This window comes from Biomphalaria glabrata, chromosome 4, assembly GCF_947242115.1.
Source record: "Biomphalaria glabrata chromosome 4, xgBioGlab47.1, whole genome shotgun sequence".
In the NCBI taxonomy this organism is placed as follows: domain Eukaryota; kingdom Metazoa; phylum Mollusca; class Gastropoda; family Planorbidae; genus Biomphalaria; species Biomphalaria glabrata.
The window spans coordinates 25,959,191-25,979,492 of NC_074714.1; the positions used below are offsets into that span (position 1 = coordinate 25,959,191).

General features: G+C 38.9%; 1 protein-coding gene across 2 annotated transcripts in view; it reads right to left on the reverse strand.

Annotated features, from left to right (window-relative positions):
• LOC106053616 (dystroglycan 1-like) overlaps positions 1–20,302 on the reverse strand; it is a 96,827-nt gene that overhangs the window by 52,725 nt on the left and 23,800 nt on the right. Inside the window, exons 1-2 of one of the 2 annotated variants that reach the window (XM_056025427.1) lie at positions 19,572–19,879; positions 5,576–6,298 (exon numbers count right to left, since the gene is read on the reverse strand). In XM_056025427.1, the coding sequence (XP_055881402.1) occupies positions 5,576–5,764 (189 nt within the window). In that variant the 5' untranslated portion in view covers positions 5,765–6,298; positions 19,572–19,879. Of the gene's footprint in view, positions 1–5,575; positions 6,299–19,571; positions 19,880–20,302 lie in introns of those variants that run through there. The other variant, XM_056025428.1, reaches the window with a different exon arrangement.

Sequence of the window (20,302 nt, forward strand, 5' to 3'; positions counted from 1 at the left end):
AAAAATAATGTTTGATTTTTGTTCAAAAGCGTTTCGACTTTCTCTTAACACCATCTCAGATACTCTTCCATCTACTTGTCCGAACTACTATTACCGGTAACAATGTATGCACGAGAAAAGGTCAAAATAGCGCTGATGAATTGAATTCCTATTCAGTCCAAAATGTCACTGCTTTCAGTCGAAATAAATAAATAAACCAGGAACCTTGCTTCCCTCCCCTCTCGGCGTAAATACAGGGCGCTGCGAGGAATGTGCAGTATATGAACAGTGCACATCAAGGGCGCCGCTAACAAAATAGTGCAGAAGTCAATGAGAAGCATTAGTGCAAGTTGGGAGAGCCCATCCTCCATCTTGAATGGGATTTTACCTTTTTTTTTTTTTTTTTTTGCCTAATGTTGACTATATCTGGTCTACATGAAATGTTCATACTTGTCAACTTCACCTACAAAGCTTTGACAAGTTTCATTAAATTGTGGAGATCAATGGTCCATTAAAGATCTATGTACAATGGCAAGGACATCTGAATAAGTAGGTCTGCGGTCATCAAAGGTTATTGCGTCACATTGAAATATATGTCAACAACTTTCTTCAAGAGCAAACGTTCAATTAAGATTTTCACAAGTAAATGTTGACAGGCGCGTCTTCGTGGATCAAATGGGTTACAACGAGGCTGCTCTAATGTGGGACAGTGTAGCAATATCAACGAGGCTGCTCTAACGTGGGACAGTGTAGCAATATCAACGAGGCTGCTCTAACGTGGGACAGTGTAGCAATATCAACGAGGCTGCTCTAACGTGGGACAGTGTAGCAATATCAACGAGGCTGCTCTAATTTGGGACAGTGTAGCAATATCAACGAGGCTGCTCTAACGTGGGACCATGTTAAAATTCAGAATGACAAAACTCAGTCCGCTAGATGCTTTTATTCAAGATGGGTTGGTAATGGGCACAGATGGGGGGGGGGGGATCGTGGGTTAGACACACAAAATTGGGCGTGGGCACGATGCTCCAATGACGTCCCAAGAAGATAATACAACGGTGCAATGTGATACAAGTAGGTTGCAATTATGTCCTCTTGTTTCTTGTCTCACCACTGGCAATAAACAGGTCATGGTACATGAGGACAGACAAATAGGTCCTGGTAACGCTTGAAACGAATATATCTTGAGAGAGAGAGAGAGAGAGAGGTGGAAAGAGAGAGAAAGAGGTGGAAAGAGAGAGAAAGAGAGGTGGAAAGAGAGAGAAAGAGAGGTGGAAAGAGAGAGAAAGAGAGATGGAAAGAGAGAGAAAGAGAGGTGGAAAGAGAGAGAAAGAGAGGTGGAAAGAGAGAGAGAGGTGGAAAGTTTCAGAACAAAATATTTAAAAACAAGATCACGAGGAAAATGAGATGGACACACGTGTGTGTGTGTGTGTGTGAGGAAAGTGAGATGGACACGTGTGTGTGTGTGTGAGGAAAGAAAGCTAAACAAACTCATTCAGCTCCAATAACAAATTGAATATCTTTAGTTTTCTATTGTTTAACTGTCAAGTCGTTCACTAAATCAATCTACTTAGTAACATCTTGTTGATTACAGCCGAAATAAGTTCAAGCTTTGATTGTCTAATATAATTGAGACTTGGGGTACAAGTCTATGATGACACTTAAATCTAGCTCAGTGATTCCCAGAGTGGTCTATATAGACCCTTAGGGGTCTAAGATAGCTTCCAAGGGGTCTACAAAAGTGATAAAATAGATAGGGGGTCCATGAGATGTCTACGGGGTCAACGATAATTAATTTCATTTAAGCAGGTCGTGACTTTATTTTTCACAACCCATTAATGTAATTACTTCATTAACTAATATATTTTAAACCTTCGTTAATACTTTAAATATTTATCCTGCTATTCAAACGAAATATGTGTGTTTAATTTCAATACTTATTTAAATAGTTTAATTTTGTCTTCATGCAACTGTAACAAAAAGAAAGGTAGAATGTACACCGTTGATGATTTAAAACTGAGATTCATTTCTTCCTTGTCAAACAAGCGGTTGCTTAAGTGCCTTTTTATGACAATATGAAACTAATTATGCTGGGGGATCATTTTAGAGTTGAGACCCCGTAATGCCAACCTGATCAAACGATAAAAGCATGGAAAACTTTGGAACACTCCAAAATTAAGTTCAGACTAGACAAAATCTCTCTACGACATCCTATCGAGAAGTTGTTTGGTTTGTGGGCGTCTTACAAAATCTCTTTCATCGTCATCATCTCTTTACCGTATAGGTAAAACATTGAGTTTACCAGTTATTTTAAAAACTGTTTGACACAAACCTACATGTGATATTACTAAATGAATTTCTATAAACAACACTACAGTTCAAGGTGGTATGAGATAACAGTCAAAGCTTCTTGTGTAAACGTTTGCAAACGACATATCCACAGTTTGGGACCAGCGACAGAGTTTGGGACCAGCGACAGAGTTTGGGACCAGCGACAGAGTTTGGGACCAGCGACACAGTTTGGGACCAGCGACAGAGTAACGCCGCTGTGTACTGCAAGCTGCCTAAGAGTCGATGGCTTCTGATTTTTCCTCAGGGTTGACTGCCGAAGCCTTTTCCATGATTGGATATAGCTACAAGCCCTAACCCTAGTAATGGGTACCTACCAATTAGTTTGGGGGGGGGGGGGGCTGGAAGTAAAGGCGGTTGGTCGTTGTGCTGGCCACTTGACGCATTCTCTGACCATGGACCACATAAAAATGTGACCCTTCCATCGTCTGCCCAATAGAACACAAGGTAGAAAAAGTGAACTTTACTTTTATACTTTGAATCAGTTGGCCGAGACAAAAGGCAATGATGCCATCAACTTTCAACTGGGATTGATGCAGAAAGCTAAACACCAGAATACCATCACACGGTAGATCGAATAAGGTTAGTCTTAGAGGAGTTGGAAAGAATACAGAAAGCCGATGTATTCTTTTATCTGTCAGTATTTCTGGCTTTGTAGACATTATTTCTAGTTGAAACTTTGAACAATTGTTCACTGTCGATGACAACACATGAAACAATACAACAAATTAACTAATTAGTGAAATAATACGTGGCCATTAATTGTGTTTGATATAGAAAAAGGGAGTTATATCTCGCAGTGCTAAGATATATTATTATTATTATTATTATTATAGCTTTTATATGGCGCTACTTTCAAGCTTTTAGCATGCTCAGAGTGCTTTGGTCCATTCTCATTTGTGGACGGGTGGGGGGAGGGGGTATCTAGGAGTTGGTTTTCCGTGCTGCCTTTAGGAGCTCAGTAAACACAACTCTGCCCGAGTCGGGTGTCGAACCTCGAGCCCCCTTCTAGATAGCCAAGCCAAGTTCAAGCGCACTTGGCCTCTCGACCACGCTACCCCACAATATATATGGCAGTGAGTTCCCCTTATTTATATTTTGCTTGTTACTATATTATTGTTATTTCTCTTTACTTGAACTGACAGAAGCAGCCCCCCTTTCTTGTTTTTTTGAAAGACAATGTTTCTTATTTTTGTGACATCCTATCAGAGTTTCGGTGAACTTGCCGCCTATTCGACATAGTTTTAGTTTTCTGGAGACATCCAGGTGATTTTGATTTCATCCTACTTGCAGTGTATCACTCAAGACATTTAGACTCTATGGAATAACACGTAGGTCTGGACCAGCACAAGGAATGAAGCTATTTATGGAAATGAATAGAAGTCGTCACTGGACTACCAAACGTCAATGGATAACACACACACACACACACACTACTTCTGTACCAGACGTCACTGGATTACACACACACACCGCTTCTCCCAAGTCACACATCTACGTCATGTACAAATGATAAACACACACACACACAGTGACATATATGTTGAGATCATGGTGCTGTCTTCTGTCATAGTAGATTGTAGTTTCAATCTAGGGAATGAACTAGTTTCATGTAGTTAAAAAAAAAAATCGGAAGACACAGTAGACATTTAACCTTCGCCCCCCACCTCATTCTAACAACTCCAGACGTGCTGTGTGTGATATCTCACATACAATGTCGCACCTCTAACGTCACAGTCGCAGACGTCTGCTAGGCAAGGAGGTCTCCCATTTCTCGCAGGCACAGTCATTCATTTCATGTTTTCTGAACAATAAATGTTCCGCTCAGACATTAGGGACATAATGAAGGCGAGTCTTTAACCAAGCAATTAACACCTTTAACTTTTTAACTGCGACGTCAGGACCTATTATTACTGGATAGACTTTCAAACTGCACAGCTTAATTCCATGACGAAAGCAAGTGAAGTTATTGAAGTACCAGTTGTAGAGTAAAACTGAATTCAAAGTATGTTATGCATTAGAAATTGTATGAAGGCATTACTAATAAAGATACATTTAGAAAATCTTTGAGCGAACGAAAATGCACGCAGAAAGACCATTAGGCCTACACATAGATGTTTTTTGTTTTTAAATAACCTGATGAAGGCAACGGAATTCTAGAACTTTTGAAAAAAAAAAAACATCACTTAAGTTTAATACGTACACAATTAGACTACACCTAAACTACCAGCAGTAATTGGGAAGAAAAACAACTCTGTTAAGAAATGACAAAAATGTGATTGTTCCCCTTTGTCCCTACCGTGTGTGCAGCGTGCTATGTTCACCTTAGTTACCTTTTTGTTGTTAGCACTTGGAAGTGAAGACTTACACTTGAAAGAGATCGAAACATCACTTTGAAAGGAGGGAGGTTTGTACAAGAGCTGGGGGGTCCAAATGGAGTGGGTGGGAGGGGAGATTGAGGAGTTCCAAGAGAGACTGTCAGGTCACGAGATCGTCCCTTCCCTAAATGTCCTCGACCTCGAGGCTATCAGCACTTTACACTGAGTGGTCTTTGTGTGGTGGGGGGGGGGATGGAGGGTTAACCAAGTTTCTGCACTGTGTTGAGCGCACGATCCCGAGGCAGGCCACGATTTAGAACTGGATTATATAGAATGAGCTTAAGTAGGCCAAATAACTTTCAACTGCCACATCATATGCCATGTGGCGGACATTGGTAGGCAAGGTAACATACGTGTTGACAGACTCTACAACAGCTCTAGTCCTAGTAGTACAGTTATGTGGGCAGTACTATCGGACATTCTAATTGGTACATTCTATCTATCTATTATAGTTATATATATATATATATATATATATATATATATATATATATATATATATATATATATATATATATATATATATATATATATATACATTTCACATGTTCATTGCCTTGATCTTCAATGCGAATATTAGGACAAAGTTAAATCTACATTGACTTTTAAGAAGGTATTCATGTAACAGTAACAATGTCAAGTTTGTTTGGAGTAGATACAGCCATGTGATCTGGTCAATATAGTCAACAGGAAAGCTAGATCTAGATCTAGTCTGCCCCTATGTAGACTAACTAAGTTACGACCTAAGTCTAGACCTTTAAATTATTCTAAAGCGAGCCATGAATTAAATGTAGAATCTAGATGTTAAAAGAATGTGTGCTCTAGATAGTATCATAGTTTTGTGTTGTGTCTACACTAACTAGACTTACACTAAGTGACACGACATCCCCGCTGAAGGCATCGCTTGGAATGTGCATACGAAAGAGGCGCCCCACGGTGGCCGTGCCGTCTGCGACGCCCCATTTGACAGCTACGTCTTCGCCCTGTGCCTGTCCACCAGCTTGGTGACACAAAGGCGCCACCAAGAACACAACGAGCCCCGTGTATAGAAGATTCATATTTGTTCAGAGAGATGAATGGTAGCCACAGCTAGACAATAGTCCACAGAAATATATTAGCACACGTTTAATCCAAACCGCGTTGACATTTATCCAAGTGTAAAATATCCACACAGGTATCCAAGGTCGAAATATATATTAATCCACAAAATATCCAGATGAAACACGATTCTACAATCTAATTAAGTATCCAATGAAAGAAATGAATTAGACAGGACTTGAGGCTCGAAGTAACACTGTCACTAAGTAATCGGAAAGGTCCGATCTGATCACAACTGTGAATGAAACAAAATGAACAGAGCACTCTTAGAATGTAGTCCGTGTCGTTTGACTATGTGTGTCACAAAATGGTAGCAGATGAAAGTCAACTCTTCGACGACACTATGTTGAGTTCTGCCAGTTTTTCCCTCTCCTTCTGTGTGTGTTGTACTTGGACCAGGCCCAGTCGATGCTTGACTATTTGGATCAGGTAAACACGCGGCTAGATTCACCACGAACACACTGCACCGTCAGCTAGACGTAGTACTCCGCGGCCTGCGAAGGGAGAGAAGAAGAGAGAAAAATTAGCCGGCTGTGCACGAGGCGGGACTTTTTTTTTTTACACTGAAATATTTGACATTTTTGTGTAACACTTTTTAAAAAAATGCGCTTTTTGGATTGTTCTAAAGCCACGTTGATTGAGTTTTGCTTTGAAAATGTAAAGAAGAAAACACCTTGCTCTAGATCTATAGGCTATTAAAACACACAAACAGGGGCGGACTGGATGTCCAAATCGGTACAGGCATTTCTATAGATTGTATATCATATGATGAGCCTCCAATTATAGGCCTATCAGTTCTCAAAATCATTATGTTATTTTTTTCTTATAATGAATCGATAACTGTATGCATGCTCTATTTCTTTAAATGTAAATATAGGACTTATGTTGCTGTTTAATCGCTATGTTTGTAGGCCCTAAAAAAACGAAGTCTACTAATAGCACTGTCTACGGATGTAGGCTATTACATTATTTTTGAAAATGTGTTAGATTAATTTAGTATTACTCTGTAGTCTGTAAAATATGTTTTTATCATGACGCAATGTAAAACTTTTAACAATTTAATGAGGCCCTTTAGGTGGCCCTACCGGCCCATTTGAGAATTGGCCCACCGGGCATTTGCCTAAATGCCCTATAGTCAGTTCGCCAATGCACACAAAATAAAAAAAAAGTACTAACTGAATCAGTACCTCAATCAGTCTCTCAATCAGTCACTATCTCTGCATAGTCAAATATGACAAGGTTATGACAAGGAATAGACAGATAACTGATTTGTCAGGGGACCTTATTTACTTTTCGATTTGGGGGGAGGGGGTAACAGCTAAATGTGTTTGAAATCAATCTTACCGACATCTAGGTTTTATAACTTATGACTAGGGACGTACGGCGGTGTTACGTGCTCGACTCAATGGTCAGCTGCTTTGTTCTGAAAGGTTGTGTGGTCAATTTAGACTTTCAGAGGAGCAAAAGTGTGGTCAATTTAGACTTTCAGAGGAGCAAAAGTGTGGTAAACTTAGACTTTTAGAGGAGCAACAGTGTGGTCAATTAAGACTTTCAGAGGAGCAACAGTGTGGTCAATTTAGACTTTCAGAGGAGCAAAAGTGTGGTAAACTTAGACTTTTAGAGGAGCAACAGTGTGGTCAATTTAGACTTTTAGAGGAGCAACAGTGTGGTCAATTAAGACTTTCAGAGGAGCAACAGTGTGGTCAATTTAGACTTTCAGAGGAGCAACAGTGTGGTCAATTTAGACTTTCAGAGGAGCAAAAGTGTGGTCAACTTAGACTTTTAGAGGAGCAACAGTGTGGTCAATTTAGACTTTCAGAGGAGCAACAGTGTGGTCAATTTAGACTTTTAGAGGAGCAACAGTGTGGTCAATTTAGACTTTCAGAGGAGCAACAGTGTGGTCAATTTAGACTTTCAGAGGAGCAACAGTGTGGTCAATTTAGACTTTCAGAGGAGCAAAAGTGTGGTCAATTTAGACTTTAAAACAGAGGAGGTCGAGTTGGACATTTTATAATGACAATTTGAGAATGTTCTTTCAAAACAACAAAAAAAGGTCCAAAGTTATCCGATGGTTGTGTCGAGCACAGACTATCATGTCATCATGACAATGCAGAGCTCGATGTCCAAGAACTAAATAGATACGTCATATCTGGAGTTGCACGTTACAATGAAGCTAGTGTACACATGCCCAAACTGTTGGAGTCATGAAACATAAGTTAAGTCTTACCTCTCAGGAGCATGGCATTGAATCAGTGCCTTAACCTGAGTCTGGGTCACATTCAGTGGCGGCTCAAACCCTATCTTTTATGTGGGCGAAGTATATTTTGCGAGGCCCTTATACGGCGAAATGTATATGTATATTTATATATTATAAAATAATGTAATCAAATCTGTCAAATTTATATTTTTAAAGAAATTTATCCTTTTTGACGCATTATTGAAATCCTATAGTATAGTACTATAGTATTGTCGCCCACATCGCCTACGGCATGCGCCGCCTCTGATCACATTGTTTCAAACAGACTGCATACAAGTTTAAATGTATAAAGTAATAATAGATTATATTCATAGCATTCTAGTTCTACAAACAAATGTCTTACAAGACAACACTTAATATAGTGCTACAAACCAATGTCTTTTAAGACAACACTTAAATATAGTGCTACAAACCAATGCCTTTTAAGACAACACTTAAATATAGTGCTACAAACCAATGTCTGTTAAGACAACACTTAAATATAGTGCTACAAACCAATGTCTTTCAAGACAACACTTAAATATAGTGCTACAAACCAATGCCTTTTAAGACAACACTTTAATATAGTGCTACAAACCAATGCCTTTTAAGACAACACTTATAGAAATATAGTGCTACAAATGGTTGTCTAAAAGACCTATAACCTGGGACACACGTATATCCAATGAGAGAGAATGTAAATCTAGCAGACGGACCCAATATCACGCATAGCGTTCCAGGTGAAAGCACACACGACTGGAAGTGATCCCCCACCAGAAAGTCTTAATCCGATGTTGCATTTAACCGAGTGACACGGAGTAGTTTCCAATTAAACAGTTCATTTGTGTTGTATAAGACTAGATCTAATAGATTCTGACTTACAGATTATAGATAGGTCTAATCATGTAAAGGATCTAATAGATTCTGACTTACAGATTATAGATAGGTCTAATCATGTATAGGATCTAATAGATTCTGACTTACAGATTATAGATAGGTCTAATCATGTATAGGATCTAATAGATTCTGACTTACAGATTATAGATTGGTCTAATCATGTACAGGATCTAATAGATTCTGACTTACAGATTATAGATAGGTCTAATCATGTATAGGATCTAATAGATAATAATAATAAATAAGGCTTGTCTTCGAGTCCGAAGATTGATGAGGAATATAGTATTTATATATATATATATATATATATATATATATATATATATATATATATATATATATATATATATATCTAATATATAGAGCTCTGATTAATTTAATTGATAGAACTCTGATCGATAGATCTAGTTGATAGAGCTCCGATTTATAGATAATAGAGCTCTGATTTATAGATAATAGAGCTCTGATTTATAGGTCTAATAGATAGAGCTCTGATTTATAGATCCAATTGATAGAGCTCTGATTTATAGATCCAATTGATAAAGCTCTGATTTATAGATCCAATTGATAAAGCTCTGATTTATAGATCTTTATTTTGGACCGAAACTTTCCTTTTGCCTTGATTGTCTACTAACAATTAGTTCTAGAATAGCGCAGTGTCTGACGTAACAAGACTGTAACTAAAAAAAAATCCTCAGTGACTAGTCTCTATGGGGTTGACAGGAGTGGTGTTTTCATTTCTAATGTAAGGTTGTTGATAGGATGGTCTTTAGGCGGCGATTGGATTAAGTGGGTTTGATTGGATGGCATGTCAAACATGTTCTAGAAATAGGTGGGTTGACAAGAAAAAAAAAACTTTAAAAAGGACCCCCCCCCCCCCGCGGGCTGGAAATGAGTGATCGTTACATTGTGTCAGTGTCAAAGTGCGTCATTGTCACTGTGTGTCTGTGTCACTGTGTGTCTGTGTCACTGTGCGTCTGTGTCACTGTGTATCCTTGCAACGGTGTATCAGTATCACAGTTTGTCAGTGTTATAATGTGGCTGCAATCAGCAAGTGGTCGCCATATTATTTATATATGAATATGTTCTACAGAAACCCAGATTTTCACGAGGGTACTGTAAAATGGTTCTGGTTAGATATTTAGGCTATAGTAGCAACCAATGAAACAAATGTATATATTGGACACAGGCCAACACAATGTCCGCTTGCAATTGACCCTCTTAAATACAAATGGAGCATTGACTGATATGGAAAACACTGCGCAGTTCATATCATATAGAGGGCTCATTGTTTGAGTCTCCACCACTATTAGATCTACTAATGAAACAAATAGTTGACACCAGGACAACTGAAAGTATTTTATACAGATATAGAGACAAATATTTTTTGTTTAAATGCGGATAGCGATTATAGGCGAGTGCTGTCAGCGCTCCACAGCGGGGTCTGGGGGAGGGGGGGGGGAGCTGGCTAAATGTTTGTCAATAAAGAATTAAGTATTCGAATCAATTTTTATTTACTTGATTAGGGTTAAACATTTTTATTTAATTCTATTTTTTTTTTTATTATTTAGATCGAAGAATTGGTTTGGAATTTAAAATAACTCTCTTCGTTGCTTTGTTATCATAATGCGTTACTGCACGCCAGAACTTAGAAATTGGGGTCCTGCGCAAACTGGAAGAGATGTGAATTTTTAGGGTAACGTCTATGGAGCTAGGGAGTCAAAGAATCAAAATATGATCTACAGAACAGCGTTGAGTTAATGGAGCATCAATAAATGCCAAAGATGGGTTGGAACTGTAACAGTTCAGTTTCTAATTATAGATATAAACAGAGTGACATTCGCGTTTGATTCCTGTACACCTCTGTTCACATCTGTTAACCTCTGTTCACCTCTGAGGCAAGATCTCATTTAAGTCCCCTTCCATTCTTTTGTTGACGGAATAAACTTACCGCTAAAACGACTTTTTGAGTACTACTGCGTCTAGATTCGAGCCGGCCTTAGATAATTGGAAGCCCTAGGCGAAGTGAAATAAAAAAAATAAATAAAAAAAAAAAAACAGCGAAAAAATAAAATTACGATATATATTAAAAACCTGCCCGTATCTTTATCTAGATCGACAAATAGCTGAAATTCATATAACGCAATTTCAGTGGTAGTGCTCTACTATGTTTGAGATCTGATCTGTAGAGACAGAGTTAGACTAGAGTCACAGTGCTCTACTTTGTTTGAAATCTGATCTGTAGAGACAGAATTAGACTAGAGTTGAAATCTGATCTGTAGAGACAGAATTAGACTAGAGTTGAAATCTGATCTGTAGAGACAGAATTAGACTAGAGTTGAAATCTGATCTGTAGAGACAGAATTAGACTAGAGTTGAAATCTGATCTGTAGAGACAGAATTAGACGAGTTGAAATCTGATCTGTAGAGACAGAATTAGATTAGAGTCATAGTGCTCTACTATGTTTGAGATCTGACTAGACTAGAGTTGAAATCTGATCTGTAGAGACAGAATTAGACGAGTTGAAATCTGATCTGTAGAGACAGAATTAGATTAGAGTCATAGTGCTCTACTATGTTTGAGATCTGATCTGTAGAGACAGAGTTAGACTAGAGTCACAGTGCTCTACTATGTTTGAGATCTGATCTGTAGAGACAGAGTTAGACTAGAGTCACAGTGCTCTACTATGTTTGAGATCTGATCGGTAGAGACATAATTAGACGAGTTGAAATCTGATCTGTAGAGACATAATTAGATTAGAGTCATAGTGCTCTACTATGTTTGAAATCTGATATGTAGAGACAGAATTAGACTAGAGTCACAGTCAAGTTTTCAATCACCTTTCTCAAAGAGACACACTTTTCAATCACCTTTCTCAAAGAGACACACTTTTCAATCACCTTTCTCAAAGAAAATTTGAGAAATGATATTGCATTATTTCAAAACTTTGAAAACTAAAGATCATTACTTTTCTAAGACAGAATAGATTGATTGGGGCGACTTCCCTTAGAGCCTGAAAAAAGAGTTTACGTACATAAAATTCTCTCTCTCTCTATATATATATATAGGTATATGAATCGATCAATCGCGGATAAGAATTTGTTTCCGGTTTCCAGTCTAGATATAACATATAAGCATAGACATAAATAAATATAGACTGGCCGAAGGAAGTAACTTCATGTAACTTGAAAACATGTATATCTATTGTATTCGGATTTCCGAATTATAAAAAATATTGCATGATCTTCATTCTTAGAGATTTAAAAAACACTAGTGAAAATAATGTAATACTTATATAGGTTATGGCTAAAAAAAGATATGAATACTTAACTTTTATACTGCTCATAAATGCTATATAATAAAGTACACAAAATTGCAAGTCACAAATTTTCGTTTCATAAAATTCTTTAATCGGCCAGTCTATATTTATTGATGTCTATGTCTATAAGTCTATGGGGACATCATTCAGCCATCTTTCTCATACTCGATACCGAAAGTTACGGACAGTTTAAACCAAAAAACTTCTTTCCTTCCCCCCCCCCCCCATCTATGGCCACGGACACAACCCAGGCACTCTCGTTCTCACCTCCACCTTTCAACTGAAGCAATCAAGTAAGTGCGTTTGTGCCAGGGCTAAAGATATCTGCTGCTGTTATTGCCACATGATCTTGTAGTACCCGGCAACGCCCTACATTTGCAGCCCTCAACAGATTCCGTTCGGAGACTCGCTAGCTAGAGACAGGAAGTGGCATGGCCCCCATTTGGAACCAAATGACGGGGCGAGTCTGACCAGTCTGGTTGTGAATGGAAAATGAGTTTGTTTTCCAGCGAAGTATTTTTGAACGAAGGATCAGCACTTTAAGAGTCTAATCAAGGTTGATAGGAAATAAATCCAATGTCCCATCAAGACATGACGTGACAACAAAACACAACTAGTAGAGAACAGTGGGGGGGGGGGTGGAATAGTTTGTCGACTTTCAATTGGACATTCTAGTGTTAAAACTCTCGGCTTCTTTTTTTTTTAATTTTTGTTGCCTTAATTTCTAAATTTTTTTGGAGGGAGGGAGGTTTCTATGAAAAAACGTTTGCCTAGAAAATGCAATTTAAAAAAGAATCCTTTCATCCAGCTGTATCTGTACTACGTGATACGAGCACGCAAAGGGGATGTGTTTGGACACATCAAATGCAGATTTAAAGAAAAAAAAAACATAAAATTACTTTAAAAAAAACATAGCTTAGATTAAGTATAATTGTATCAAATAGGAATGTGATCGTCTTATTTTTTTTTTTATTGATTCTTGTGTAATCAGGCAAAAGAAATAATTGTGCGAAATTTCAGCTTGATCCGACATAGGGTGTGTGAAAATAACGTGTCTAAACTTTCGATAGACAGACAGACTTGAGTTGATAGAAGCTTTGTACAAATATCTAGACTATAGTTTCACTGTGGAAAGTTTTTCTCCTTTGCTTCTGTCTCATTCCGACGATCTATACTCTATCTGTACCGAGTTAAAGGGAGACTAGCGGCAGTAAGAGTTGTATTGCAAACCAAACTCTCTAGGAGCTACTCAATTAAAGAAACAACCACTATTCAAGGTAGGCCACTATCAATATCTAAGATATTAAATTATTCAATATATAAAGTTAATATTCATTTCAAACTCCTTTCACACATACACCCAGACACCACACACAACACAAATACACCTCCAGACACCACACAGAAACACACATACACACTTGAAGACACCACACAAAAACACACATACTCATCCAAACTCACTCCACTACCCCTCCCCCACTTTTACTCTACCTCCCCACTTTTACTCTACCTCCCCACTTTTACTCTACCTTTCCACTTCCCGACCTGATGCCAATCCCACGAGATTCCTGTTACAACATGAGACTCTACGAGAAAAACTTCCCTGAGTGAAAGCGTTACAAATATCTCGGGACACAAGCCGCTGACACTGGAGGGGGTCCTCCACGTAGGAATAGACAAGTCAACTTTATCGTCATGACCTAAAACCCATCGGGGGTCTTACACTGTTAAACTACAACCTTCTATCCGGAATCAAAAGATTAAGCTAATCGTATGAATTCATTAGTAATCTCTGTAATTGACCTGCTAGCACCAGGGCACGCTAGCAGAAAACAAAAACACCGTAAATCACACACACACACATACACACAGGCTCTGAACAAGATTTTGATTCTACTTAGAGAAGTTAATGGCTTGAAACTTATCATAGGCTCCATAGTTTAGGATTATCATAGGCTCCATAGTTTAGGATTATCATAGGCTCCATAGCTTAGGATTATCATAGGCTCCATAGTTTAGGATTATAAGAGGCTCCACAGTTTAGGATTATAAGAGGCTCCACAGTTTAGGATTATAAGAGGCTCCACAGTTTAGGATTATAAGAGGCTCCACAGTTTAGGATTAGAAGAGGCTCCACAGTTTAGGATTATAAGAGGCTCCACAGTTAAAGATTATAAGAGGCTCCACAGTTTAAGATTATAAGAGGCTCCACAGTTTAAGATTATAAGAGGCTCCACAGTTTAGGATTATAAGAGGCTCCACAGTTAAAGATTGTAAGAGGCTCCACAGTTTAGGATTGTTTTGTTCGCGATGTTGCTTGATAGTTACCATTTCTTTCCGTAGACGACGTGAATGTCTGAGTGACAGTTTGGATCAAGTCTTACAATGTCTGATAAATAACAAATCATTCAATACATAAACACTACTTTGATAGGAAAGCTATGATTCGATACGTAATCAGTAATTCGATACAGAAATGATTCGATTCTTCAACAAAAAGTGTATACATCTTCAAGTACAAAGAATCGAACGTACAGTGTAAACGAGTCCTGGAAAGAGAGTCATGTGGTCTATATAGACAGTAATTAGATTTTTTTGTTTTCGTTGGACAGACTCTAGCCTACAAGTGATCAATAGGTCGACCTTTTGGAAAATTACTTTTTTGTTTTTTAACTCTCACCTTCCCATCCCCCTTATTTGTTCCAAATTCTCTCCTAGTCAAAGGAAATAGTTCATTTGTCTCCAGTACATCTCAAGCCCTCTAGTCACGTTACTATCAAGTCCTCTAGTCACATGACCATCAAGTCCTCTAGTCACGTGGCCATCAAGTCCTCTAGTCACGTGACCATCAAGTCCTGTAGTCACGTGACCATCAAGTCCTCTAGTCACGTGACCATCAAGTCCTCTAGTCACGTGACCATCAAGTCCTCTAGTCACGTGACCATCAAGTCATCTAGTCACGTGGCCATCAAGTCCTCTAGTCACGTGACCATCAAGTCCTCTAGTCACGTGACCATCAAGTCCTCTAGTCACGTTACCATCAAGTCCTCTAGTCACGTTACCATCAAGTCCTCTAGTCACGTGGCCATCAAGTCCTCTAGTCACGTTACCATCAAGTCCTCTAGTCACGTGGCCATCAAGTCCTCTAGTCACGTGACCATCAAGTCCTCTAGTCACGTAGCCATCAAGTCCTCTAGTCACGTGGCCATCAAGTCCTCTAGTCACGTGACCATCAAGTCCTCTAGTCACGTGACCATCAAGTCATCTAGTCACGTGGCCATCAAGTCCTCTAGTCACGTGACCATCAAGTCCTCTAGTCACGTGACCATCAAGTCCTCTAGTCACGTTACCATCAAGTCCTCTAGTCACGTTACCATCAAGTCCTCTAGTCACGTGGCCATCAAGTCCTCTAGTGACGTGGCCATCAAGTCCTCTAGTCACGTGGCCATCAAGTCCTCTAGTCACGATACCAAAGTCAAAACAGTTGCTCAGCCTCCTCCTCTCCCCCTCCCCCCTTGTTTTAATAAGAAAGGGTGGACGCTCATGTTTCTACTCGGGTCAGATAAATCAAAAGTCTGTAGCACAAAGGACCCGCACTGCACACCCCTGTCAGCGACACCCTAATCCAAACAGCCCTTAGGTCACTCGCATGCTCTCCAGTTTCGTGAATGTTCTCAGGTTACGGAAACTACACAAAGAAATCTCAGCAAGGCTTCAAGACTCCAACATAGGGGACACAATTTATTGAACAAAAACTAAACAAGTTTGTTAAACATTTGAGCTGGAGACTCTAAGATCATTCTAAAACACTCACTGGTTTGTTCCAGAGTGCCAGACGGGAAGGTCACAGTCTCAACAATTAAACATGACCACCTGGGTGCCAGGACAAGAAATAATACTCGGTTACGGGAGGAGAGAGGGGGAGGTTTGAAGGAGATTTAGGGAGATGGGTGTGAGCCCCCTACTTCTATCAGATGTGAGTCAGACTGGGGGGAAAGAAGGCGTTTCTGTGTAGGGCGCTGGTAGGTAAGAAAGAATTGTTTAAGTATTATGACCTTTACTGTACACAATGCTGAACTGACTCCAATTATTTGGTGTACTGGCATGCTGTGTACTCTTGTGTGTGTGTGTTAGATCAGGGGATAGCATTTCAAACTCCTTACATCTTTAGATTTGTGCTCGCATACTAGGTGGAGCTTTAAAGTACATTAAACAAGAACTAACTAGAGTTCCCCTTTCAGATCTTGACTTCTATAGGGCAGTTGATGGAATGGTCATATGTTTCTGTGGCCTACGGTTAACGAGGGTATTATGTGACCAACACAACGACTAAACGCCTTTATTTTTCCCCAACTAATGCCAGGTAACCATTAGAGCTGTTTCTGTGGCCTACGGTTAACGAGGGTATTATGTAGCCAACACAACGACTAAACGCCTTTACTTTTCCCCAACTAATGCCAGGTAACCATTAGAGCTGTTTCTGTGGCCTACGGTTAACGAGGGTATTATGTGGCCAACACAACGACTAAACGCCTTTACTTTTCCCTAACTAATGCCAGTTAACCATTATAGCTGGATGGACTCAGAGAGAGGCGCCCAAAGATCCCCAAATTAAAAGTCTTCACCATGATTCGAACCCGGGATCGACGGTTCGAAGCCAAGCTTTACCGCTAATCCACCACGCCTGTTAAGAACTAAACAACTTTCATTTCAATATTCCTGTCCAAATAAAAAAACAACTTTCATTTCAATATTCCTGTCCAAATAAAAAAACAACTTTCATTTTAATATTCCTGTCCAAATAAAAAAACAACTTTCATTTTAATATTCCTGTCCAAATTAAAAAACAACTTTCATTTTAATATTCCTGTCCAAATAAAAAAAAAACAGCTTTGTCTTAAAATTCAGATCTAGTTACTATCCATTCATTCATCTGTCCGTTCGTCTGTCTGTCAAGACATTGATTTGCATAAACCAATATATATATATAAACTTTGACACAGATTATTTTGTAGTCCGCTGACAGTGTTCTATAATGTACATGACATTCAAATGATGCCCTCTTGTTTGTAAGGAAATTGGTCGATCAATGTATGAATAAAGAAGAATAAAATTTTATTTTAAAGAGAAAGGAAATTTAAATAACATTAGAGTCCTACTCTAAATAGGACAATCCCAAATGATAAGAACGCTACATGAGGCAAGTTTCAGTGAACTCTTGTATTTGCATAATCCACGTTTGTCAAAACCTAACGCCCTGCTATCAGTTGTCGTGAGCAGAGAGAAGGAGTTGTCTAGAAGTGCAATGTAGTGCCTACAGATCTAGTTTGTTTTCCTAGCGATGCCAGTGTCACTTGTTTTTATTACTAATCTTACAGTTGTCTCAGTAACTAGTTCAATGTGACTTGTTCTGTCGGTAATATTTGTTTGTTTAGGGAACTAGTTCAATGTGACTTGTTTTGTCGGTAATATTTGCTTGTTTAGGTATCTAGTTTGGTGAAAGACATCTAACATTAAAACAATGCAAATAAAGTAGCTGAATACAAATACAGGAGGTCCTAGAGTTACGTCAGTCACGAGTTACGATGTTTCCTGGTTACGACACATCTCCTATATACTATATACAACTTTATTTCGTGGTTTCGACACATCTTCTATATACTATATACAGCCTTGTTCTATGGTTACGACCCATCTCCCATTTACTATATACAACTTTATTTCGTGGTTTCGACACATCTTCTATATACTAGACAAAACCTTGTTTCGACTTCAGTGGTTTTCGGTTGTAATCGTAAATACAAACTTTAAGGGCGAGAACTAATTGGTGAGCCCGGCGGAAGAATTCGCAGTGACGCGGGAAAGGACGGAGGAAGAAGGCGTCACTCAAGTCGCACCTTACGTCATCTTCCTCAGCTGCCTCTCCAGAATTACCTGCACCTTCTTAATCTTCCTCTTTCCAATAAACCTGCTCTCTCTCTCTCTCTCTCTCTCTCTTTCTTAAGACTGTCTCATTTCATTTCTAAACTTTTTTTTATAAATTTTCCTAATGTGTTTTCTGATAATTAAGCAGCGTAGGGCCTACTGTGATATGAGAGGTGTTAGGATAGGTGTTAGGATAGGATAAGTGCTTAAAGTATTTACGTAGAGTACATACCGATTTACACCGAAAATCGGTTAACATCGCGACGTTGGAACGGATCAACGATGTAATCCAAAGACAAGCTTCAAATTGTTGTGATGATTACAAACTTAACCGAATCTAATGTTGTTGTTCCTTGAATTCATCAAACAAATATAAATACTACCGCCAATTGATACAATATATTTTTTAATGTTATAAATACATTTATTATGACCAGCGGTTCTTAACCTTTTTAACTCCGCGACCCCCATATACAATTCTCCACTAGGCGGCGACCCCCGACCATGAAAAATATGCTCGTTCATAGGCCAAGTAACTTTCATGTAACCAAAACTATAAAATCGTTATTACAATGTATCTGTCTGATGTTCATGATGTATCTGTCTGATGTTCATGATGTATCTGTCTGATGTTCATGATGTATCTGTCTGATGTTCATGATGTATCTGTCTGATGTTCATGATGTATCTGTCTGATGTTCGTGATGTATCTGTCTGATGTTCATGATGTATCTGTCTGATGTTCATGATGTATCTGTCTGATGTTCATGATGTATCTGTCTGATGTTCATGATGTATCTGTCTGATGTTCATGATGTATCTGTCTGATGTTCATGATGTATTGTCAGTGTTAGAAACTGAACATAGCCAAAGATAGTGTACGTTTCATAATGTGTATGATAATAAATGAACCAGAGTAATGTCCCTCTCTGTTACAAAATGGCGGTGTGCTGCCAACTCTGCTACAAGAAAATGTTAGGAACGAAATCAACAAAAAACTTCCGATGTAACATAGACGAGAAAAAAAACAACCACATTTTTCCGATGGTCTTAGGCGACCCTTGGTGGGGGGGGTCTCGACCCACAGGTTTAGAACCCCTGATAATGAAAGGTACTTTTTTTTATGTATATCTATTTTGAAAACAATGATTTCAAGTCATCATATGACACCATTACATTGATTTGACATTTGACACGGCTCCATCTTTTCCAATAGAGTTGGTTTTGTTGTGACCTAGACGATTCTGACTTGATTTGTACAAGTTGATATTTACTTACTGCTGCTCATGTATCATCTAATTGTTAACAAATAAAATGCATAGGTCTCTACATACCATGAGAAGAATATCAGACTATCAAAGTAATCAGAACATAATCCGAACTTACTTTCATAAGAATAATTGGCTTGGGATCAATAAGAACTCTTCAGTAACAGTCCAAACAAAACATGCCAATCAAGGGATTGAACTCTTGTTACAACTAAGTGACATTACTCAGTTATGTAATCCAAGGGAAAAAACTTGCATTGAAACACACACATCTAAATGTATCAGAGAAAATGTCCGCAATGTCGACTATGGACTAGGTCAGAGGTCATTCAAAACAGCTACACAAGCTGCACTGCCACTAATGCAATCCCGACTGTGTGCCAACGTTTCAGAAAGCTACTGCGAACTGAACTTGCTGAGACTGACCGATATTAACAGGGAAATATAAACGGCTCGGGGCGATTTTTTCCCCTGGCCATTTATCTCCCTACCCCCTCCTCATGTGCTCCACGCCTCCCCCCTCTCTCTCTCTCTTGTCCCCCTGCATCCTTCCTCATCGCTGACTAGAGACTCCCCCCGACATTTTTGATTGGTCGAGGCACTTTTCGATACAGTAGGCAAAGATCGATAAGTGAGCTGGCTGACATGGAGGAAATGTTGGGCCTCGGATGTGTTGGGGGGGGGGAGTGAGCCAGATGATGATAGATAACCCAGATACGTGCCAGATACGTGCCAGATATCTGAATGTACATAAAATGTGACTGAGCAGAAGATCAAACTACTTCCAATCCCAACAGAGACTACATTTACAATGCCAACTTCTCTAACAGTTTAACGTCTTGGGTCTCC